Below are 24,720 nucleotides of genomic sequence, written 5' to 3' on the forward strand. Positions count from 1 at the left end.
ATCGGACAGCATATACTTTACTTTAATTAATGAGAGAATTTCAGACACTGATATTGGCCCTCGAAGCTGATTTTAACTGTTGTGCTCTTTTTGCTGTTATTAAAAAAAAGTTGGCATCCCTCGAGGCACACTGATGTGTGGTGAAATCCTCCTCTATTAATAAAAAAGATTTACACTGGTAGTGTTTCACATGAAGTAATCAAGTTTTATTTTCCTCTTGATCATTAGTTCATTTTTGTCTGTATTTTCATCATTGTCAATAAAGTTTTATTGATGAACATTATTTAATCCAGCTCCAATGCATTTCGGGCAACCGCCCTTCATCAGGGAGCATCTACAAACAACGACATACAGTGGAAAATATATCATATCACATCTATGCTGCCAAATGTCATAATACAACTATGGTGTAGACACATTGGGTAGAACTGTGATTGTGCTTAAAGATGATGGTTGTGAACGTCACGCTGGAACGTGCAGTTACCGAATGAAAAAGTGAATTGAGGTCGCTGTCTCATGCTTTTACAAATATCGGGGGAGTGTGAGTAAAAATGACCAGAGTCATGCATCTCGGTAGCGGTGCTCAAATAAAGACTTACACAGTGGTTTAAAGTATGTTAAGATGGAGTGCTGCTAATGACAAACTCGGGTGAAAATAAATAAAGTTAAAATGGAACATAACGAAAACAATGACGGCGCTTTACATGCTGCTGTGCCTAATAGGAACGCTTATGCTTACTTACAGAGTTTGTCAATGCGATGTGGCATACGTTCTGCTGTTTAGAGTGGTGTGATACACACTCGCTGTAGTTCGAACGGGTACTGGCGCGAAAAAACGGGCTCAATTAGTGAAGCTGAAAAGTCTACCGGTCATGTAATCGTGAAAGCGTGAGAGTAAAAAGGAGACTGACGGGTTGCTGGAAACCTCGGTTGCAATGTGATAGTGACATATGGCGTGTGTATGAGATGTCTATTATCTAATAGATGGAGAAACTAAACACATAAATCTAGCGGCCACTAGATAATAAATGTAAAAACATAAGGTAGAACAAATTAAGTAAATACACGGTCAGGGGATGGTCCATGACAAGTGGGCCCATCATGGTGGGGTTGATTGTCAGTACATAGGTTATGTTATAAAGCCTTTTGTTACGCGCTCTATTACTCAAGAGTATCCTGCGCGGTATCTTATAGGTAACATGAAAATTCAATACGTTCATTAAGCCCGTATGGCTTGATGGAATTAAGTCTGTAAATCCAGTAATTTTCTCGTTGGAGTAACATTTTATTGTTGTCTCTTCCCTCAATTTTGTTAATCACTTCTAACACCATGAACTTGAGTTGAGAGATGTTATGGTTCATTTCCATAAAATGACTGGCCACTGATGATTTCAAATTCTTTGTCCTGATGTTGGACTTGTGTTCATTTAAACGAATCTTAAGTTTTCGCTCGGTCTTCCCTATATATACCTTACCGCATGGGCATTTTAACAGGTATATTAAATTGTTGGTGTCACAGGTGGCCGTGACGTTCAAGGCTGTATCATATCCTTTCATAGGGTGAGTCACCTTGTTGCCTGTGATTATGTTATTGCAGTTATTGCAATTAGTGCATGGTCTGGTGACTCGTGAGGGTAAGTTAATGGTTTTGGGTTGTTTTAAAATTTCTCCCAGGTTTCTTCCTCTCGTGTATGCAAAGAGAGATCTTGGCTTGAACATATCTTTAAAGTCTGACTCTAGCTGTAACATTGGCCAATGTTTCAGTATGATGTTTTTGAACATAGAGCTCACATTTGAGTATTTCGATACTATGACCATTCTGTCACTTTGTGGTTTCACCCTGGATTGTTTTAGAAGATCCAAACAGTTTAGATCTTTCACCTGGTTTTTGGCTGTGTCTTGTATCTGTTCTGGGTATCCTCTTTCTCGAAATCTGTTGGTCATTTCTTCTATTCTGCTATTGGCCACATTGGGATCAGAAGTGATTCGTTTGACCCTTAGTAGCTGAGATTTGGGTAAGTGTTTTTTCAAAGATGCCTGGTGAAAACTTGTATAGTGTAAAACATTATTCCGGTCAGTAGCTTTTGCGGAATATATCTGTTGTGATATGGTTGTCTTTTAAAGTGATGAGAACATCCAGAAATGTTATGGTTTGAGAATCTATTGTCCATGTAAACTGAATTTGTTGGTTAGCTGAATTCAAGGTGCGTAAAGCTTGCTCAAGGTTCTCTCTTGTATCTTTCCAAAGAATAAATAAATCATCAATAAAACGAACATACAACTTGATATGTTTGTTCCAGATGGGATTGGACCAGATATTGGTATTCTCAAATTCACCCATGTATATGTTCGCGTATACTGTAGCTGCGTAATTTCCCATGCTCGTGCCTACTAATTGCAAAAACCAGTCTTCATCATGTTTGAAATAACTCTGATGTAGAGTAAACATAACGAGTTCCATCAGAAATACTTTCATGGTTTCTTCCATATCTAGTTTAAGGATAGCCTGTTCCATGGCCTCAAATCCCTCCAAGTGTGGAATTGAGGTGTATAAGGAGCTGACGTCAGCTTTGCATAGTCATAACTGTTCGTTGGGTTCGATTTTGATGTTTTGTAGTTTGCTCAAAAAGTCTGTGGTGTCTCGAATATAGCTGGCTAAAGATTGGACTATCGGTTGGAGATGACGATCCAAATATTGCCCTACTGGTTCGTGAATGCTTCCGCACGTAGATACTATTGGCCGTATCGGTGGGTCGGTAGGGTTTTTATGAATCTTTGGTGCCGCATATATGGACGGACTCCTTGGGTTGGATTTAATAAGAAAATTCCTAGTTCTTTCATTGATGGTTCCCAGTGCTAACGCCTTATCAACAATATCTTGTCTATAAGATCCATTAAAACAGATAGCTCTGTCTCCACGGTCAGAGCTTTATTCAGAGTAGTGCAATATCCCCCATACCTGGAGGAGCAAGGCCTTGGAATGTACCACCATCCTGTTTTTAGTCCCCAAACCCTCAAGAAGCTCATTATCGCCCTCAAGAATGTGACTGTCTTTTTCCAGATGGAAACTTTTAAGAGTTATTTCTATTATTGTTCCCATAGATTTCAAGGCCTTAATAGACCTGCAGTGAACCTATTTTTGCTTCCCTATCAGGGAGTAACATTAACAGCTTCTTTGTTTTGCTGTTCCAGGATCCCATTTTCAAGTCTGTGTCCTTCTGTTCATACTCAAATCTGCCCCAGGGTTGTCACACAGGTGTTGGCTCTCGTGGTAGCTAATTTGCATCAGGAAGGCATTCACATTTGCCCCAGTATTGGAACTTTCATAGATTCCCATGCTTTGTATCATTCCCCGTCGTCGGAATGGGAGCCTCGGTAAATAGTAAAAAACTATAGTAGTAAGCACAAAGTGAAAAAACAGGCCTAGGCCTCATCTCATTTTGTAGCTTATCCACCTCTTTGTGTAAAAGAGACCAAATTTCTGCAGCAGCCAATCAGATCAGCCTCACCCCATAGAACCTTCCTGAGAGAAGCTCAGAGCCTCAGATTTTCTACCGCACGTTGTGCAAGGGAGTCTCCATTGAGCTCTGCTCAGTTTTCTTCAGTTTTTTCTTCTACTTGGATTTTTTCTCAACATGTCGGAGAGGAAAGCCCTTTTTAGAGCCTGTGCCACCTGCTCTAAGAAGAGGTTGTTTGTCGAGGACAAACATGAGGATTGTATCTACTGTTTATATCCGGACCATAAACCGACAGACTGTCCGATTTGCAGATCCTTCTCAGCCAAGACCCAGAGGGACAGAGAAGGACGTCTCCTCACATGGCTTCAGAAGGTGAAAGACGGGAAGGACATTATCTCTTCGGACAGTGAGGGCTCCTCGTCTATGGTGTCATCCAGAAGGTCTCAAAAGAGGGGTAGGTCCCCCCTTTCTGCTTCAGACGAGTCCCGACACAAGGCCTTACCAGGGACCTCTGATAGGTCTGACAGGCCGGCTGCCCAAAAATCTCCTCACCGAGGTGAAAAGGAGAGGCAGGGTAAGCCTGAGGAACTTCTGACATCAAAAAAGGTGAGAAAGGCTTCTACAGTCTCTTCGCCTTCCTCAGAGAAGGATCGTGGGGTCAAAAAGCCTTCAACCCCGATTCAAGAGGCGGCTTCAGACAAGAAGCATAAACCGTCGACGACTAAACTCCCAGGTACGTCGTCTACGAGTGTTAAAAAGGACAGCTCTACCAAGGTTGCCTCGTCGACGGGCTCGTCGACGATGGTTGCGTCGACGGCTACACCGTCGACTGCTTTCAAGGCTCCGGAATCCTGCTCGTCGTCGACGAGGGTGACCACCTCCACGTCGACGACAATGTCTGCAAAGCTGCCGTCGACGGCGGTGTCGTCGACGAGGACGACTTCGACGACGACGATGTCGACGACGCCGGTTGCCATGCTGATGACGACGAGCTCGTCGACGGTCCCGTCGACGATTCCACCATCGTCGACGATGAGCTTCACCTCGTCGACGACACTATCCTCGTCGACGAAGACAGTTTCTATGTCTACACTTCCACTGTCGACACTGACACAGAAGACCTCCCCGTCGACGACGGCCTCGTCGACGAGGGCCTCGTCGACGACGACCTCGTCGACGATGGAATTGGCGGGAAAACAGGTTTTTTCGCTGAAAAGGAAACATATCACGCCAGAGATGACGTCTCCTCGCCAGGTTCAGAAGCTACCACCAACACTACTATTGGAGGATGACTCTGAGGATGAGACTTTCAGTGAATTTGGGCAGGCCTATAGCCCTTCTGACCTCCAGGTTAAGGTGCAGGAGTTTAGCTCTGAGGAGGAGCAGATGGAACGACAGCACTATGCTCCAGAGCATTATTATGAGGAGGAATGTACTGCTACCAGGCAGGTGCCTCCACAACAACCGATGCGTCAGTTACCCGAGGGTATGGTGGCAATACCATCCGCTTTAGTGACGGATTTACAACTTATGTTGCGGGATTACAAGCAACGTTTCCCGACACCTCCGGAAGCCCAACAAGTGCGCCCCACGACACCTCCGCCTCAGACATTGCGTCCTGTGGCAGACCATTCTTTACCCTCAAGAGAGCGTGCCGCTGCGCTGGAAGTGCGCCCTCAAGAGGTAGTGCAGGTGCAAGACACTGATGATGATGATGATGCTGCGTCTTCAGATGCAGACCAGCAAGCGGATCCTGATCAGGATCAACAGACGCCATGGAATACTACTGACCCTATGGATCCGGACAACACCGACCCGGATAATATTACTTCGCCTCCAGCGGATGTTGGAGGGTTTCACAACTTAATGGACAGGGCATCCAAAAGATTTGGTCTCCCAGTGACCACAGTGCAATCGGATTGCTTTTTGTATGACTTTAAAGAACCATTCAGGAAGTCAGTGAGGTCCATTCCAATCATCGAGCATGTCTGGTCTGAGGGCTTGAAGGCTATGCATAATCCGGCTACAGTCCTCCCGGTACTTCCGAGACTAGAAAAGAAGTATAAGGCACCGGATGGCAGTCCAGCATGTTTACTTGGCCAACCGAAACCGGATTCGGTCATTTCGCAGGCTGCCCAAAGTAAGTCCAAGAATCCTTCTGCGCCGATGACTACGCCGCCAGATAAGGAGGGCAGGCGCCTAGACAATGTGGGCAAGAGGTTTTCAGCTATGGCCAGTCTCCTGGTTAGGGCAGCCAATGCGTTAGCGATTCTGGGACGCTATGATCGACAAATGTGGTGCGATCTGGCCCCATTTGTTGACGAACTGCAGGATTCGTCTAAGGAAGATGTGAGGAAGATTTTGCTCGAAGGGGAGCGGGCCTCTTCGGAAGTCATTGATGTGGCAATGGATATTGCAACCACCGCATTCCGTGCACTAGCTGGCTCGGCGGTTCTGCGACGCCAAGGGTGGTTAAAGGCCACATGGTTCAGGCAGGAGGTACAGAATAAGATCTTGGATCTGCCATATGACGGTGAGATGCTATTTGGCAAGCACGTCGATGAGGCCCTGCAGGGAATCAAAAAGGACACGGATACAGCTAAGTCCTTGGGTACATTGCAGTATCGTAAGGTGCCCTTCAGAGGAGCTAGAGGAAGAGGCTTTTCGTCTTACCGTGGAGGTAATCAAAATCGCTACTCCTCTGGATCTCAGTCCAGCCAGTCGTATAAACCACAATACATTCAAAGGGGCTCTTTCTCTCGCCAGCAGCCTAGAGGACGCCAGGGGCAGCAAAGGAGAGACAACACCAGGAAACAATAGCGGCCAGGTGGCTCTTTCCACTGTTCCTGTTCCCTCATTCACATCTGTGGGGGGCAGGATTTCCCATTGCCTACACAACTGGATAATTATTACATCGGATCAGTGGGTCCTCCAGATTGTCAGAGAAGGACACACATTGGAGTTTCAAGACCTTCCTCCAACAAGAGCGCCGGATGCCTTCCTTCCGAAACATCTCAGGCTCCTTCATCTCGAAGCCCACCAACTTTTCACCAAGGGGGCAGTAGAGCCTGTACCCCTTTCGCAAAAGGGAAAGGGGTTCTATTCCAGGTTCTTCCTGGTTCGGAAGACAAAGAACAAGTGGCGTCCGATTTTAGATCTACGGCAGCTCAACACTTATCTCGTGAAGTTGTCCTTCAGGATGGTCACTCTTCAGGACATCCTTCGTCTGCTCAATCCGGGGGATTATATGGCGACCCTCGATTTGGAGGACGCCTACTTCCACGTTCCTATCCATCCAGCTCACAGGCAATATCTGCGCTTTACAGTGGGCAAGAGTCACTTTCAATTCAAGGTACTGCCATTTGGTCTCCGGTCCGCCCCACGGATCTTCACAAAGGTTCTAGCTCCGGTGGCAGCTTTTCTCAGAAAACAAGCTATTCAGGTGTTTCCATACCTGGACGATTGGCTGCTGAAAGCTCCATCTGTTCAAGAAGCGTCCAGTGCAGTCCGGACGTGCAAGGATCTGTTCGAGCGGCTAGGTCTTCGCCTCAACAAGGAGAAATCGGTGTTATACCCATCCAGGTCAACAAGGTTCCTGGGAGCCATCCTGAACACGGACAGTTGCTTAGCCCTTCCATCGGAGGAGCGCCAGACCAAACTAATGTGTTCAGCTCGTCTTCTCCAATCTCGAAAGACACTGACAGTTCGCAAGTACAAATCACTTCTCGGATCGATTTCATCTTGCATTCCTTTAGTTCCGCACTGCAGGCTCAGGATGCGTCCACTACAAGAGCAACTGGACAGACAGTGGCGGCAGGTCACAGGATCCTTCGACGACAAGGTTGTCGTTACCAAAGAAATGAGAAAAGCAGGCGGCTGGTGGCTGGAAAAAGACAATCTTTCCAAGGGTTTATCGTTCCTCATTCCTCCATCTCCCCTGATTGTAACAACGGATGCTTCCATGGAAGGATGGGGAGCGGTCCTCCAGGAGCTGAAGGTCAGCGGTCACTGGAGTCCAGTGCAACGCAAGTTCCATATCAACCTCCTGGAACTTCTCGCGATCCGCTTGGCTCTTCAAGCTTTTCTTCCGAGGATTCAAAACAGGACAGTGCTGGTTCGTACGGACAACACTACAGCCATGCACTACATAAACAAACAGGGTGGCACAAGATCCTCCACCCTCTCCAAGGAAGCCCAAACGATATGGAATTGGTTAATACAGAACAACGTCTCCCTCTCAGCGGAACATCTAGCGGGGACGCTCAATGTCAAGGCGGACGCTTTGAGTCGTCAGAGGACAGTCTCTCACGAGTGGGAGCTGGATCAGACCGTTCTGGAGGATCTCTTTGCTCGATGGGGGACACCATCAATCGACCTGTTTGCGACTCCCCAGAACGCCAAATGCCTGTCCTTCGCAAGCAGGGTTCACCATCGGGAATCCTTGGGGAATGCGCTTTTGATTGCCTGGTCAGGCGCCTTTGTTTACGCCTTTCCTCCCATTCCTCTGATTCCGAAGTTGGTCAGCAAACTCAAGGTGGAACCGTGCAGGATGATTTTGATCGCTCCAGCATGGCCCAGACAAGTTTGGTACTCGGAGCTTCTTCTCCTCTCCCAGGACCAGCCAGTTCTCCTACAGCCTATTCCAACTTTGCTAACAATGTCTCACGGTCAGGTTCTACATCCGGACTTGAAGTCCCTGCGATTGACAGCGTGGCTCCTGAGTTCAGAGAGTTCCAGGGATTAGATCTTTCAAGTGAATGTAGAGACATTCTAGCTCAGGCTCGAGCCCCTAGTACCAACAAGACCTATCGAGCCAAATGGAAGAGATTCTGTGTTTGGTGCCAGAAGGAAGGTTTACACCCGTATACTTCTTCTCCACACAAGCTCTTGCCTTACCTCCTTTCTCTGGCAAAATCGGGATTGGCTCCATCGTCGATAAAAGTCCATCTGGCAGCCATCTCTAGATTCAGACGTTCATCTTCAGGGCCTTCCCTATGGTCGGCTAGGATTGTCAAACAATTCCTGAAAGGTTTGTTCAGGGTTTTTCCTCCAGTTCGGCCACCTCCTCCAACCTGGCACTTGAATCTGGTTCTGTCATCCCTCATGAAAGCCCCTTTTGAACCTGTGCATAAGTCTGACCTTAAGTTTCTTTCCTGGAAAGTGGCTCTTCTCTTGGCCCTGACATCGGCTCGTAGAGTAAGCGAGATACAGGCTTTCACGATTGAGTAACCTTTTCTCCAGTTTAAGAATAATGTGCTGATTCTACGAACAAATCCTAAATTTATCCCGAAAGTTCCTTCGGAATTCCACCTAAATGAACCCGTGGTCTTGAAACCATTTTTTCCAAAACCTTCTTCACCTGCGGAAAGAACTCTGCACTCTCTGGACATTCACAGATGCCTGAAATTCTATCTGGAGCGAACGAAGCAGTTCAGGAAATCTTCACAGCTCTTTGTTTCCTTCAGTGCTCCACGCAGGGGTTGTGCTGTTTCGAAGGCTTGTATTTCCCGTTGGATTTCCAGTGCTATACAATTTTGTCACCAGGCGGCTGGGAAACCTCTGCAGCGAGCAGTTCGTGCTCACTCTACCAGATCCATGGCTTCATCTGCGGCGTTATTCGCAGGAGTCCCTATCAAGGACATTTGCAGGGCGGCTACGTGGAGCAGTGTCCACACCTTCACCCGCCACTATTGTCTGGATTCTTCTGTGAGGGAGGATGCAGCAGTGGGCCAAGCAGTCCTGAGGAACCTTTTCCAATAAGTCGGTGAGCTTTCCTTTCTATCCCGCCTTCCTTTGCATATTTTGTATACTGCATTATTGTCATATTTCATGATCCTATGTGTTATGCTGTTTTTACAGAGATGTGTCACATTTTCAGGTTCAGGTATGACAAAATATGTTTTTCTTTACTGCTAGTTACTCTGATACAAAGCATGGGAATCTATGAAAGTTCCAATACTGGGGCAAGAAAACAAGTTACTTACCTGTAACTTTGGTTCCCCAGTATTGGTAACTTTCATAGATTCCCATGCGCCCACCCACCTCCCCTGGGAAAGCTCACTCTTCTGATCTTGGTGGATAGCTGTATACAACGGCTACGAAAATCTGAGGCTCTGAGCTTCTCTCAGGAAGGTTCTATGGGGTGAGGCTGATCTGATTGGCTGCTGCAGAAATTTGGTCTCTTTTACACAAAGAGGTGGATAAGCTACAAAATGAGATGAGGCCTAGGCCTGTTTTTTCACTTTGTGCTTACTACTATAGTTTTTTACTATTTACCGAGGCTCCCATTCCGACGACGGGGAATGATACAAAGCATGGGAATCTATGAAAGTTACCAATACTGGGGAACCAAAGTTACAGGTAAGTAACTTGTTTTCTTCTCACTATGTTGACTAAAGGCTTTTTTGATCTCCATATCTTCAAAAGGCAGCTGAGGACATCCATGGTGACTGTACACTGCTAGAAGATGATTGCTGGATTCTAAGTCAAGTCTCATCTTCATCCAAGTCAGGGCCTGGAATTTGTGTTTGCCTCTTGGATACTTAATTGGGTAATGTTTTTGCCCCCAACTGTATTCTGAAGTTACATCGTTTCTGTCGCCCTCTCTTGTTGAGTCAGTCGGCATTCACTCGCATGTGGCTTTAGATTCAGGGGGACATGGCATCATCAGTTTTGTTGTTCCTAGGGCAAAGGTTCCATCCACATGAAGCCTCCATTACATCACATCCTACTTCATTGGGCCCTGGCTTCCATTGTCCTTGAGACTCAGATTCCGGTTTCCAGCACCATCTGCCAGCCATTACACTGGTGGCTGTTTCCCAGCGGCCTCTTCAGGAAAATAGATCTAGCTCCTCCTGTGCCTCTAATATTGACCACAGATGTCAGTCTCAGGAGTTGGCAAGCAACTCTGGGACCATCTTCTTGCCAGGGTCTGCGGGCTCAAAGGGCAGCAGCACACTCAATGAGCAGGAGATACTTTACTGTGATTCTCAGATCTCTGTTGTATTTAGCTTCCCTACTGACAAGACATGCTGTTCTCGTTCAGACTGACAATCCAGTAGTTAAATGCTAAGTGAGCGAACTGGGAGGAGCAAGGCATAGGTGTAGTGGGACATAGAGCTTTTTCCTGGGCTGAATCTCACCTTTTTCCCCTTTCTGCAGGTTACATTCTGGGGAAAGACAATGTGTCTGCAAGCAGTTTAAGCAGAGTATTTCCAACATCAACATAGTACTACCTTAGAACAGATCTCCTTTAGACTCTTTGTGAGAGGCTTAGGATTCCCCTGTTGGATGTCCTTTCTAACTCCCTTAATGCCCAGCTACAGAGCTGAAGGAATTGATCCCCTGTCATCCTCATAGTATTCTGAATGCTATTCTCTCATTGCCTTTTTACAGAGTTTACTTCAGAATCAGAAATGAGAGAGCTCAGATACCATTGGTTGCTTTTGTCTGGCTAAGGAAGTCATGGTTTCCTGTTCGTGGAGAATTAAGAGGGGGAGCAGGAGTGGCTTCTTTCCTTAACCCCATCTCCATTTCCTCTCACAATTCTAACCCTGCAGAAGTTGACAATCTGGATTTCGGGAGGTTAGGTCTCTGTAAATTAGGGTTCTTTCACCTGGTTACCATGGCAGTCTGACAGGCCGCCAACCTTCTGCTCAAAGTATGTAAGAAGCATTGGTCTTATTTTAGAACGGGGGATCCTCTAAAGAGTTAAACCTTCTCTCATGTGACTCGCTTTGGTTGCTTGACTTTATTAATGAAGGTTTTCTGTTGGCCTCAGCAGTCCCTATGCTGTGATGTCCAGTTGCGGCAAGCATGACTCGCCGTTGCCTGGGCGGGCGCAAGGTAGATATATATATTTTTTTAAATGACCACACCTACCTTGCCGCCAGCCCCACCACTACTTCTCTGCTTCTTGCTGCTGCTCTCGTCTGGGACAGGAGAATGGGAGCCTGAGCTTGTTCTCCATGCAGGCTGTAATGCAGCTTGCATGGAGAACGGGGAAGTCCGCATGACTGGTTCAGGCGGCCCAAGAAGGTGGACCAGATAGTCATTGCGCACTTTGGAGTGGGCAAATCACTCCTCTCCTACCCTGCTCCGCGTGAGCAGAGCAGACCTGCCTACCTTCTCGCCTGCAAAGGAAGGAAACAAAAATGGTAATAACGAAAAGATAATATCATTTTATATTCCCTTTCCTTTACACTGCTCAAAGCAGTGGGGCGACTCTCCTCTGCTATAGAGGAGGAGCCGCCACTGATGATGTCATTTTGATACCTTTAGAGATTTTATTTTCATTCTCCTGGGTAGCTTGAACTAGCCCCTCGCTTTTAAAGAAGTTTTAATGAAGCCAAGCCAAAGGTTTGTTCTTACGTTCCATCTTGGACCTAGCATTGGTTCTAATGGCCCTGTAACCTGCTTGCTCTGAGCCCTTGAAAGAAACCTTCATCAAGCCTCTTTTGAGTAGGGTTATGTTTATAGTAGCTATCACCTTGGCACATAGATTGGGTGAGATTGGGGCTGTTCTCTCCTTTGAACCTTTAATCGTTTTTTGCCTCAAAGTTTACTCTTACATCTGTCTCCTGATTTGCCTTTAGGTCTTTTCTGAATTCAGTTTTAATTAGGTGGTTGTTTTACCTTAACACTGTTCTTTTCCTTCTACACAAGAGGAATTATTTTGCATTTATTGGATGTTGGAAGGGCTGTTCAAATATATCTACAGAGCACTTCCATATTTTGTAAATCTCACTTTTAATTTGTGACATTTAGTACTAGTTGGCACGGTCATAAACTCTTTTCCAAGACTTAGCCATTGGGCATGCTTTGCAATCTCTATGACTTAACATCTGGCTGGGATTCTGCTTCCTCTGGTGGTGTTAGGTCACTTTGCGAGGAGAATGGCTGCTCTTAGGAAACAGCCCGCAATAATTTTTTTTATTGATTTTTGCAGAGCCGCTACTTGGGCTTCCGCAAGTGCCTTCATTCAGCGCTACATGCCAGGCAAAAAATTCCAGGACTGCTTCTGCTGTTGCTATTAGTTCTATATCTGTTTAGGTTTTTGATTATCTCACTCTTTGTAAATAAAAGATCATGTCTACTACATTAGAAGATTTGATATTTTGCTTTATTTCATTGCCCATTTGTTTTTTATGCCCTCATATGTAATGACACCTATGAGGAAAAGGGACAAAGTGGTGATGCTCGGATTACTTTCTGCTAATCTTCAGTTCACAGAGTCATACTAATTCTCACCCATATCCAGCTTCACGCCGTTCTTCCCAGGTAGTGATGGGCCAGGATGTTTCCTTAATGTCCTTGTTATTTATAAGGATTTTTAGAATTGAGTTTTTAAGCCCCCTAAATAGGCATAGTGATATAAAGTAAGTTTCTATGGAAATGTAGGTTTTAAAGAGGCTGCCTCAGAGTTGGACACCTCATGTATTAGGACTAGGATATAGAAAGGTAGGACTCTGCATTATGAAGGTTACTAGTAAGTAATCAGAGTAAAAAGCAACTGCCTGTCACCTGACAGCAGATTACTGTTATCACCCCAATGAGTGTTATGAAAATATACAAATGAGAATTGGGAGACAACATGTAACAGAATACAATGTGGTCATCTTCTTAGTGCAGGTGAGGCTTTGGAGTGCTGCCATGTGAGAGCCCAACTGACCACTTCCAAAAAGGCTCCATAAAAATATTGCCATCTTTGCACTGACACTTTTTGCGTATTAACAATCTACTATGTTGTGCCTTTCCTGTTTTTTGCCAGCCATTTTGTTTTTATCTTTGGTAGCTGGGCCATAAAACCTATGGTAAAATATATGTTCAATTGCTCCTTCAGGTTAATGGTGTTGATTTAAGGAGTGCCTCACATGAAGATGCAATCACAGCCTTAAGGCAAACCCCTCAGAAGGTGCAACTGGTCGTCTACAGAGATGAGGCCCAGTATAAAGATGAGGAGAACCTGGAGATGTTCCATGTTGATCTTCAAAAGAAAGTAGGCAGGGGCCTAGGTCTCAGTATCGTCGGGAAAAGGCAAGTATTCGTTTTAATTTACATAGTTTATTTTCAATAATAACTATAAAAAGGTACGTAAATATTTTCATTGTTCATGGTTTGTAATTTAATAAGCAGGTTTCAGATCCAAGACAAGCACTGTGGATCAAGTGTATAGATTCATGTGTATATGCTGGAAATATATTAAGATAAAGAAGTGTAGCATATATGTTGCATTCATGGACCTACGCTCAGCGTTCGATCTTGTTCCCCGCCACTTACTATGGGAATGTTTAAGGAAGATGGGTGTCCCGGATGAATTGTTGGCTAACCTTATAAAACTCCATACTGATAACTTTGCTAAAGTAAGGTGGGGAAGAAATGGTGAACTTACCCGAGCCATCCCAGTGAAAAGGGGGGTAAGACAAGGGTGTGTACTGGCCCCAACCCTCTTTTCCCTGTTTGTAAACGATATTCCCCACTACCTAGCCCAATGTAACCACGATTCACCTAAACTGGGCAATGAGGCAGTTACAGCATTGTTATTTGCGGATGACACCATCCTAATATCCCAAACACCAAAAGGCTTGCAAAATCTAATAAATAAATTTAACAGCTATTGTGAGATAAAGGGGTTAGAAATCAATTCATCTAAAACTAAGTATATGGCCATTAATCCCCCCAAATCATTTAAGAAGAACCTGGCCCTAAATAATACCAAACTTGACTATGTAGATTCCTTTGATTATCTTGGATAGCAGAATGTCTTGGACAAACCAATTAGTAAAAAGCAGGTTAACACTAAAACAGAACTCCCTCCCCATTCTAAAGATTCATGGTGGGAGCACATCAAAAGCCATAACCCCTGCGATTGAAGTGTTCAAAGCTAAAGCTCAATCTGCCGCCTTGTATGGGGCTGATATTTGGGGGCCTTACTCAAAAAAATCATTCGATGTTGATGAAAATATGTTTTTTAGACGTCTACTAAGACTGCCAGTAAGAACACCTCTAGTGCCGGTCTATTTAGACATCAGTCTAAAACGTACAGATTTTTTATGTTGGTTGAGGCCACTGCTTTATTGGGTGAGATTATGGTCTACTCCGGAACTTGCTGACTATAGAGCAGGTTTATTGGAAGTTAGGGAGCTGGATTCTTTTAACTCAATTAAGTGGCTGAGACATGTATCCCATTGGTTCATAAAAATAGGTCTATCACACTTCTGGGAAACACCAGCAATGTCAATTACCTCGCCAAACATCTGTAAGAACCAAGTAAAATCTGCCTACTGGAATTACGTGAACATTAATGTATACGAACGTGCTACTGGTACTTTAACGCATAAATTCCTGCAATTTAAGGATCACCCCTCGTTTGAACATTTCATGGACGAAATTGAGCCACCCCTGGCCAAATCTGTTTACCTCCAATTTAGATATGGGGTCTTACAGATAAACGCAAATACTTGCCGGTGGGGAGGGGCAAACAAAGACCCATATTGTAAATCATGTGACCTAAAACTGAAAGAAGATGAGGCTCATATCCTCTTTTTCTGCCCGCCATATGTATTACTGCGCAAGAAATGGATCATACCCCTTTGTAAAAACTTGGGCACACGATCATTCAAAGAGGCAGAGCGTATACTTAGATCTTCGAACAGTAAGCTAATAACATTTGGTTTGAGCAGGTATCTCCATGGTGTTTGCATAATTAGAAAGAAACTTGGACTGCTAATGTAGGATAAAACTGTTTTTATCTTCTGGCATTTTAATTATTTATAATTGTATATAATTGTTCTTAATACTTGATTTGGTCTTGTAAGAAACCCGATATGCATATTTTTCTCTTAACATATGAGCAATGAATCACCTCACAAAATTCTTTGTGTAATGATGGTCCTGGACCTACCTTATGCACCTTGCACTTATTTGCACTTTCCACATTACGAATGATTGTAATGTTTTATCAATTCTAACACATTTTTAATGATGATTATGTTATGTGTATTATATGTGTGTTGGCTTTATGACAAAGTGTCGAATAAAAGCTTTTACAAAAGAATATGATTAATTTTTATTTAAGTGAAATATTGCTCACATAAGTATAATTTTAGATCATGCCTTCCGTGTAGCAGGGCCACATAAATGTTTTTAGTGAGTACTTTTTCTGGTGAGATTAGCTGTGGGATGGTGAAAATGAGAAGTCTGAGATCTGAAGCCTCTATCTTGTATTCTATGTAGTAGGCAAGCCTTTCTACCACTATGTTGTTTACCCTCACAGTTGTTGTCATTGGTCACTGTGTAAAGCTTTGTCAACATTACCAGCATTGTTTCTTCTGATGTTTCACCCGTCAGTGCTTAATGACTCTTAAGTGTTTACCTTGTGATACACATCATTTAAGCCACCAAGTGAATAGCAATGCATGCAAACTATTCTTTGTGTCCTAGGCCTAACAGGAGAGTCAATCAAGGTAAACACTGCTCTGATACAAAATTAATTAGGCATTCATTTTTATTAAGAAATGTGAGATGGCAGCATAGTTATTAATGAGCCCTCTAATTGTTTACCTGCATAATGATCATCATTTTTATGCCTTTAGTCAGCGACTCTTCAAACAAATGTATCAGCTTTCATTTGTTCTTTCCTCAGTACTTCTATGATCTATCCCGTCAAGCCCACCTATGATATATCTTCGATCACGCCCACAGGTGGACCATCTTATTATTCCTCAAGCATGTATTCTTGGTTATGAGCCGCTGGTATAGTACACGGTCAACTCTATGTGCAGTACCTCAACAGCAAAAACTTGCTAAGTGTTCTAGATCTCTGTGAGAAACTGGAAGTGTTATGTGAGGATGGTGAGTACCCACCTCAAATAATAATCACAAGTCCTGTCAGATGAGCCATTAAAGTCACTAAATTCAACTGAGCTGATAGGTTTATCTTAGAGGTAATGTGTAAAGTCTTTATGCAATTTAGTTAAAGTAAATTGTAATAAAATTACACCAAAATGACAAAAGTCCAATAAGGGGAACCAGAGTTTTGAAATGTTGTAACTATAAATATAGCGCCAAAAAGCGTTAAGCATTATTCACAATCATCTGGTTGTGCTTGACCGGTATTTAAACACAAGTTAAGACCTAGCACGATGGAGCCAGGTTCGACATAGTCAGAAGTTTTACCTTCTGGCTTAGTCTCTAAAACGTAAGTCATAAGTGCACAGCTGGACAAGACAGGCTGTGGCCAAAGAGGGCATCATAGCACATGATAGCCACTGGTAGGCGGTCACAGTGAAGCCTGATGACTTTTGGCGAGAGAGCTCCATGCTGGAGACATTTTTATTTTGTGCCTAGAGGAGGACACTTGCCAGCTGGATAGTTTTTGCATATTTGTTTGGTGACGATTTCTATCTTCAGAGTTAGTAACTTTTTTGGATCTTGAATTCTTCTAGCAGGTTAAGACTGCAGGCGGTAACCAGAGAGGGCTCCACGAGGCTGCAAACTTTCTCAAAGAGATCCTGCTGAATCAGATTTGCTTCTGCAGAAAAGCTCAGAGCCACAAAGTTTTTAAGTACTAGGTTTTAGGGCTTGTTAGAAGTATACTTTGACACCAGACAAGAGTTCAGGGCCTTCGGGACAGCACATGGAGGTTAAGGCTCACTAAAGCATGGGTCAACAGCAGAGTCCATGGTAGGACCAGTTGGAGCAGGTTAGCTGGGAAATTGGTGAAAAGCCTCTTCCAGCTGGTTTTGTCCCTGTAGGCCTCTTTGAAGTTAATTACATTTCTGGGCACAGCCGAGAGGGTCAGCGAAACGCATGAGCAGAGCACCTCCCCACTCCCAAATCCTTTGTCTCAACTCTGGGAGCAAGTTCACACCTCATCAAGGGAGCTATTTAGCTGCTAGGTGACAGTTAGGCGCATGCAGATGGGCATCCCGATGATGTAGGCAGGGAAAGGGCAGCTTTCTAAAAGTCCTCTTCTCAAAATATTTATTGCACATCTGACTTCACCACTTAATTGGGCTTGTAGTACATATTTCTACAAGTCCAAAAAATGAAATCTGTAGCTGTTTCCTATCCTGAGATAACATTTATTAAATTTAATATTGTACTACAATGTTTCCCATTGCAACAGCCAATCCTGCTACAGTAAAATAGCTTTTAGGGCCTATTTACTATAAGGACATGTTTAACATTAAACGTTTACTTGCCCTACTTTAAAATGCCATGCACCCTGTCTCATGAGTAGTAAGGAAGGTTTAGACCTGTCGAAATGAGTTATTTGACAGGTCAAACGGGCAGTTTAAGCTTCCACAGCCAGGCTGCAGTGGATATGCCTGCAGCCCTGTGTATACTGTCACTGTAGTGGATGGCACAAATGGTGTGACTGTTAACTGACAGGTACACTTTTTTTCCAACATACTAGGGACGCATAGCTAAGTTAAAAATGCCCACCAGGATAGGCCATTTTCATCAAGTGGAAATGGGGACCACAGGCACTTTACCACTGGTTAGCAGAGATGAAGTGTACAGAGTTCTGCAGCCAGCAAAAACTGAGGGTGCACTTGCAAAAGATGGTCATTTCCAACAATCTCTCAATGGCATTTGACATTATTCACCATGCATGTCTCTTAATCTCTTCTATGCTCATGACGAGCTCAGCTCGTCATGAGGCACAGTGCAGCTGCACTCATGACGAGCTGAGCTCATCACAGCCATTGGAATGTTCACACGTGGGGATAATTTCCCCGCTGTGCTGCACGTTCGAAAATGGGTGTGGCCGTGACGAGCTCATCTCGTCATGTGTGCAGCTCCGCTGTGCCTCATGATGAGCTGAGCTAGTCACCAGCACGGCGGCGCCGCACGCGGCCTCCCTCTCCCCGCACAGTGGGGGGGAAACACCCCGCAGCGAAGGGGTTAAGAAAGTTAATTACAGATCTATCCATGTGAAAGTGGGTTGTTTGTCCTAATATCATTACCAATATTTCCAGTTCATTATGATTGTGATTGAAAATATCAGATGGTTTTATAGGACTACAGTTTTTCAGTTATTTTTCAGTTCTGTCTTCAGTGTTATTCAATTACTGAGAGGTCTGGTAAGTAGCATGGGTTTACTATTCATAACTCCAATCTAACTGCCAACTTAGACTGTTACCAAAAACAGTATGAAAGTCCAGAAATAACTTGTGGCAGAGTATATTTTCTGATCTTTGACTAAGTGCTGGAAAATCTCATTCTTTTGGATTCTTACTTCCCCAGTGTGCATTATGTAGTCTCGTAGACATCGGAACATGAAAAGTCAAATTGAAAAAATATACTTTCTCTAGTACGTGATTTCTTGGAAAGTTTACTTCGACACTGTGTTTCAGGATTGGTTGAATCAATGTTTGGAGTTCCATCTATAATTACTGTGTTGGTTCCTCACTTAATTGTGAAAAGGTATTTTTTAAAGCTACAAACTATAGCTTTGTGTGGCCACTTCTACTGCCTGCTCTTTATGAGTCATGGGACTCTAGTCCTCATTTGATTGTCAGATATTCACCTGGCTGCTCATTTATATATATCCTGGATGTTCATTCTAGCAAATCCCTTAAATTAACCCTTTTCCTTAGTGGCCAAACTGTTTTCAGAAATTTAGAAGCAAAGTCAAGTCGTCAGAGATAGGTTTTGATATCCAGTGTCCCAGGTGATGTCCTGCGACTCCACTGGAAGCGGTGGATGGGTTGTATATGTGGTTTTCAGGTGCTGGTGATGTCAGTAACATAGTAGTTTTTCACCAGACATAGGACAGAGCATGGAGACAAAAAAAGGATTATAAAATAGACCCATCATTAAACATTGAACCTTAAGGCGGGAGCTACAACGGTTAAAGTTGTTCTTCTAATACATACTTCCAAATATTCCTCAAGTGAATAACCCAAGAGGAGGAGGAAGGTTGATGATCTGCACTAGGGTACAACAAGAAATACTGTACTAAAATGGGACAACTCTCTTCATTTGACCCAAGAGGAGGGTGTTTCGTGAGCATGCATACAGAAGACGTGGCGCTTAAAACTGTTTCAATGGGAATGCATCTCACCAGTGGCAAGACGGCCTCTTTACCTGTTATGTAATGTGCTAAAAAACCCTTAAGGCCCACATTGCCCACTAACTCGCAGCAGTGTCTTACTGTCAAGGACAATTATCAGGAAAGTGTTTCCTCACTGCTTCTCTAATTGTGAACTTTGATGTCTGCTAAATCACCACTTGGAGTTAGATATCAAACCATTGAACATCTTCTAAAACCATAACTACCAGACCACACAAATATGTGAAGATGCATAGAGTTGTTCAACAGTCTAGCAACAAACTGATCACATGAACAGTACAGTATGGAATGGAAGAGGAAGCTCACTCACACTTCTGTGTCATGCTTCATCATAGGCTACCTCATCCCACCCTGATAAATTGATACTATCAAGGTGGACTTGACCGTAGTATGAGGGAGTTCTTAATAAGAAATACTGGATAAGGGATCCAGGTTGTTATCTAAACCCAAAGGCAATAACTTTATTTGTGGTAACCACATGTATGATTAAACAGAAGAGGAAACAGATGGTTTTAGGTACAATGGACAACTATCCTTAGTAATGCCAACATATGTCAGACTGTTGTATGCCAATTATTAGTCAAGGGCTTTCATCAGGGCAAGATGGAGCTCTTCTCCTGGCTGTAGCTAGAATATTCACTTGTGGGAAATGGAATTTGCTACTGCTACAAAAGATTTAAATAAACCTAAAAGCTGGGGTTGGAGGCATATTTATACATTTATGTGCTACACTGTGGATTACTATTTTTTAATCGTGCACTGTGTACTTGCAAAATCAATCATAGGTTATTACAATAGACAAGTGTTACACAGTGATCAGCACAGCAAAAACACTGCACATGTGAGTACGTGGATACACTCACACACCACTACTACTTACCCTAACTACGGTTTGCTTAGAACCCTGGTCTTGGCAGAGGGGGATACTCTCTGTAGAAGTGCTATAGAAGCAAGAATAACATACCTTACAGGGATTTAGAGAAAATGTTTGCAATCATATACATATTGCATATTACAATAGTGAGTTCATGTGAACTACATCCTGGTCTTCTGTGAGCTCAGTAGCTAAGCACTAAACCATATACTCATAGTTCCAATGGTTGTAGCCCAGAGTCATGTGAAAATCTACAAACCATAGGTGTCAGTGGGGTCTTCAGGAAAACTAATTAGTATTGCCATGCTTGTACCATTTAACGCTTATACATGAAACAGATAGTTGCCAATCACAACACATAACCAGTTTGCTTGAGAAAACCTTGACATGGGTGGCATTGGGGCTCTTTGTCATTTCTGAACACTCAGTAAAGCACAGGTGCACCAATCGATGTAACAAAAAGTTGATAAACTATACCAGTATTTTATGAGACTTGTATCAGCAGTGGCAATAGAGCTAATTATCAAGAATAACTAAGGCAGTCCACCATTTGTACTTATCTTGCATATTCACTCGGATATAACACCCTCTTAAGAAAAGCTAACCGCATCAGCAGAAAACTCACCATCAAAGCGTGTATTCTTTTACTCACAGGGCGATCCTGTGTCCAATGATGGTACCTTGATACTCAGCAGACAAAGAGAAGGTTCCATATGTAGCCACACACCATGGACAACTTAACATTTGCACCAAAAATCATTCCTCTTTCATACTTGTTCCTTCAGTAAAGAAGGTTTCATAGATTCAAAGAAATCTATTATGACAGGTATGCTGAAAGCTCCTTTCCTAACACCTTTGAGGTTGTGAATGAGGTCCTTAGGGAGGCTTTAACAGGCGATCGAACCCTAGTCAAGCTGTCCTCTACATTGAACTTAGTTTAGTATCAGGGCTCATTCTTCGAAGGGTGACCCCTAGTTCTGACTGTGGATATTTTTCAATCAGCTATGTGAACTTCACTTATTTGATGACAGATTTTTAAAAGTTTCTGATGTTAATAGGTGGACAGTTCTTCACACCCTTCCATTTAGGTGCTAGGAGAGTCTATCTAGGTGATTTGGAGGAAGTGGTATCCATTAAACTTCAGGTTTCTTAACCTCAGAAACATTTCCTTGAGAATTGTTTAGGTCCATACATCATTAATACATATATCTTTGTAATTCTGGTTTACTCATTGTTATAATACATAACCCAATAAGGCTGGAATGGGTCTTGGATTGTTTTCGTTGTTGTCAAATGGACATTGCCTAACAATTCAGTATGGATTGTCTTTGAGGTCTGACTAGACCTCTTCTAAATAATGTATTGATTGGACTTTAGATTGGTCCCCTTCGCCCATTGATTGCTTTGGACCAGCCCCCTTCATCTATTACTTTGAAACAGAATTAATTACACCCTGGATCAGCCCAGGGGTTTTTTTCTCCTCCACGTCATACTGTTGGCTTACGGTGCATTTTTCCGCCTCTGGAGTGATTCCATTGAAGTGCACGAGGTGCATTATTTTTAGCATCTGATGCTGGCTATTTGCTAAACACAATGACCATCTTGGAAAGAAGGCTTCCCCCACGAAAAAGAAAGCATCTTGTGTGCTAACAAAGTACTTATTAGAAGTATATGATATGCATGATAAGTATGACAAATGCATTCAGGTGTTTGTCAGTTGTTGGATTTTTCCAGAAAATCATCTTTTTGTATGAAAAAGAATGCTAAACGAAATATAAAATGCACATGAATTTATAGAAAAAACATAGCACAAGAAATATAGTGCATTTATATACGTATGCAGGTCATACACTAAGTATTTTCTTTTTTTGTAATTTGTCATGAACAGCGAACTAATCTGCATCTGCAAGTATTGTTTTTACTTTCGACAGTACATTAATGGCAAGTGATCGGAGAATGTTTGCTGACTGAGGAAACCATGATGAAATAAACACTTCATGAACTTATAGTAATACGTTCTGCATTATAACCAAATGTTTAATTCAAGTATCGTATGTGCAAGTATGTAAATGGACTATACAATTTGGCAGGTGTGATCTTTAAAGAAAAAAAAGGTTGTGCTAAAGGATTTTAAATGTAAAATATAAAACGCATGGCTTTTCTGGAGAAACCGCATATGATAAGTCTAAAGTGTGCTAACATATTGAGATCATACTTCAGTAAGTCTTTTGTAAGTGTTTTTTCTTGTGTAGTTTTTGTTGCTCGTTAGCTTTCTTCAGCACATTAATGTGCAAGGTGAGACATTTTTTCTTAATCTCCACAGCGAGTTCATTATTGCTCTCCACAGCACACTAATCTGCAACGTGAGCAGGGGTTATTTGCAGAACTGGGAATGTAGCCTGAAATCAAGTCTTATTCCACTAAATGTAACACTTTCTGCATATTAACCAACAACTTAATTATCATACTTCAAGAACGCTTTTCTTTCCTGTGTCGCCCATGTTGCTTTTTTCCTTTTCAAAGCACAATAACCTGCTAGCTGAGTCATTAGGTGCACTAATGCATGCAACATGCCTGATGCTTGCATGTGTTGGCACATTAAAGCCAAACCTATTGGCTTTGAGAGTGTTATTTTTTTGATGGGTCGAAGGTGGTTTCCGACATAATTGGTCCTTACCCTCAATGGCACGGGCAAACTAGAAACTGTTAAAGCAGAATGAGAAACATTAACAGTAAAGACAAGTAATTCGAACTGATGTAAGCATTTCCAGCCATCACTTTGTCATGTATTAACATTATAATTTATGGACATGTGTGTATTTCTAGTTATCTAGCTGTAGGTTTTCAGAGATCAGGAGAGCAGTTGCTGGGTCCTGCTAACACAGCCACACAAGCGCTACCAATCTTAATATCTGATAGTGACTACTAGCCTCAGATTACTAATGTAGAATTATACCCAGACGTGAGACTGGATCCGGAAAACTTTTTGCCACAGCATCACTGCGCACGCGCGGGGGCGGCACAACCACGTGACTCCGCCCTGACGTCCGCGTCCATGACGTCAGCGAGGATACATAAGTCACACCCAGGCGCGCCTTCGTCAGTTTTTCTCTTTTCCGTGTGCAACGCGGATCCGGATTGTGTCCTGGCCTGTTTTCGGGCCTTCTATTCTTTTACACGCTTTGGCGTTAAGTGGAACAGCGTGCGAATGCCTTCAGGCTTCAAGAAGTGTACCACAGGGACAGAGAAACCCCAGCCATTTACCTCTTGTGGGTGGGCCCCTCTGGCACAGCTATCAGCCCTCTTAGGGCCTCACAACTTGTCCGTGCCTCCAGTGCCCACTGCAGCCTCCATTACTAGGGCCACAGATGCGACCGCAGCCCCTCTTTCTTGCAAACTCGCAGACAGGTCAGGTTTAGCAGCTGGAGCAGGCTTGCCAACTCTGCCATTCTTCGGAACGCTGTCTTCGTCTGCTGGGAGAACCCCCGTCGCCAGAGGAGGGAGCGTTCCTTTCCAACCCCAGGATGTCCATGGCCGCTCCAAGGAACGAACTTGGATCAGCTTATTCTTCAACCTGAAGACAAGCCTAAATGGGTGCCCCCGGGAAAAGGGCACGCCTTGCTCCCGCAGGTAGGTAGTCACTGGTTTAAATTCCCTCTGCTTCACCAGAGTAGAGGCTGCTAGGTCCTGAAAGAGCAGAGGGCGATGGTCACGGAACTGAAGGGGGTTGAAATTGCGTGCCTTTCGTAAGATCCGTTCCTTAAGCTGAAAGTCATGCACGCAAACTAATATATCAGGGGGAGGAGCTTTAGGGCCCCTTGGCAACCTGACTCTATGCACTCGGTCCATCTGTATGTCCTGCAGGTCGTCCTCATTCAAGATATATTTGAAAAGAGCTTCCACATAATCCCGTAGGTCGGATCACCTCCCCCTTCCACGGTACCGCCCGGATCCTAATGTTGTTGCAGAGGGATCTATTCTCTAAATCCTCGGCATGGGCTTGCAGGTCCAGGTTCTGTTCTGTTCTGTCAGGCGGAGCACGTCCTGCTGGAACCGATGTATGTCCTCCGCTGTACTCAGGTCATGCTCCTCCAGCGTCGCCACTCGCTCTCCCACTCCATCCACGTCCCACCGCACCTCACGGAGATCCGACGCAAGCTGGGAGCGCACGTCTGCGATGTCCTCTTTGATTGCAGCGAATAGCTCTATCATGAAGGCCTTGGTGGCGGGCTCCGCATTCTCATCTCGTCGCGCGACTTATCCGACACTGGTGAGGGAGGCAGCGTCGCCATCTTCGGCGTTCCATC

The 24,720-nt window shown here is 43.8% G+C and overlaps 1 protein-coding gene across 6 annotated transcripts in view; it reads left to right on the forward strand.

The window, feature by feature from the left end:
- PATJ (PATJ crumbs cell polarity complex component) overlaps window positions 1-24,720 on the forward strand; it is a 1,366,227-nt gene that overhangs the window by 1,127,577 nt on the left and 213,930 nt on the right. For all 6 annotated transcript variants that reach the window (XM_086953328.1, XM_086953320.1, XM_086953345.1 and 3 more), the window contains one exon: window positions 13,300-13,493. In XM_086953328.1, coding sequence (XP_086809454.1) covers window positions 13,300-13,493 — 194 coding nt within the window. The remainder of the gene's footprint in view (window positions 1-13,299; window positions 13,494-24,720) is intronic.

Source organism: Lissotriton vulgaris, chromosome 1_1, assembly GCF_964263255.1.
Source record: "Lissotriton vulgaris chromosome 1_1, aLisVul1.2, whole genome shotgun sequence".
In the NCBI taxonomy this organism is placed as follows: domain Eukaryota; kingdom Metazoa; phylum Chordata; class Amphibia; order Caudata; family Salamandridae; genus Lissotriton; species Lissotriton vulgaris.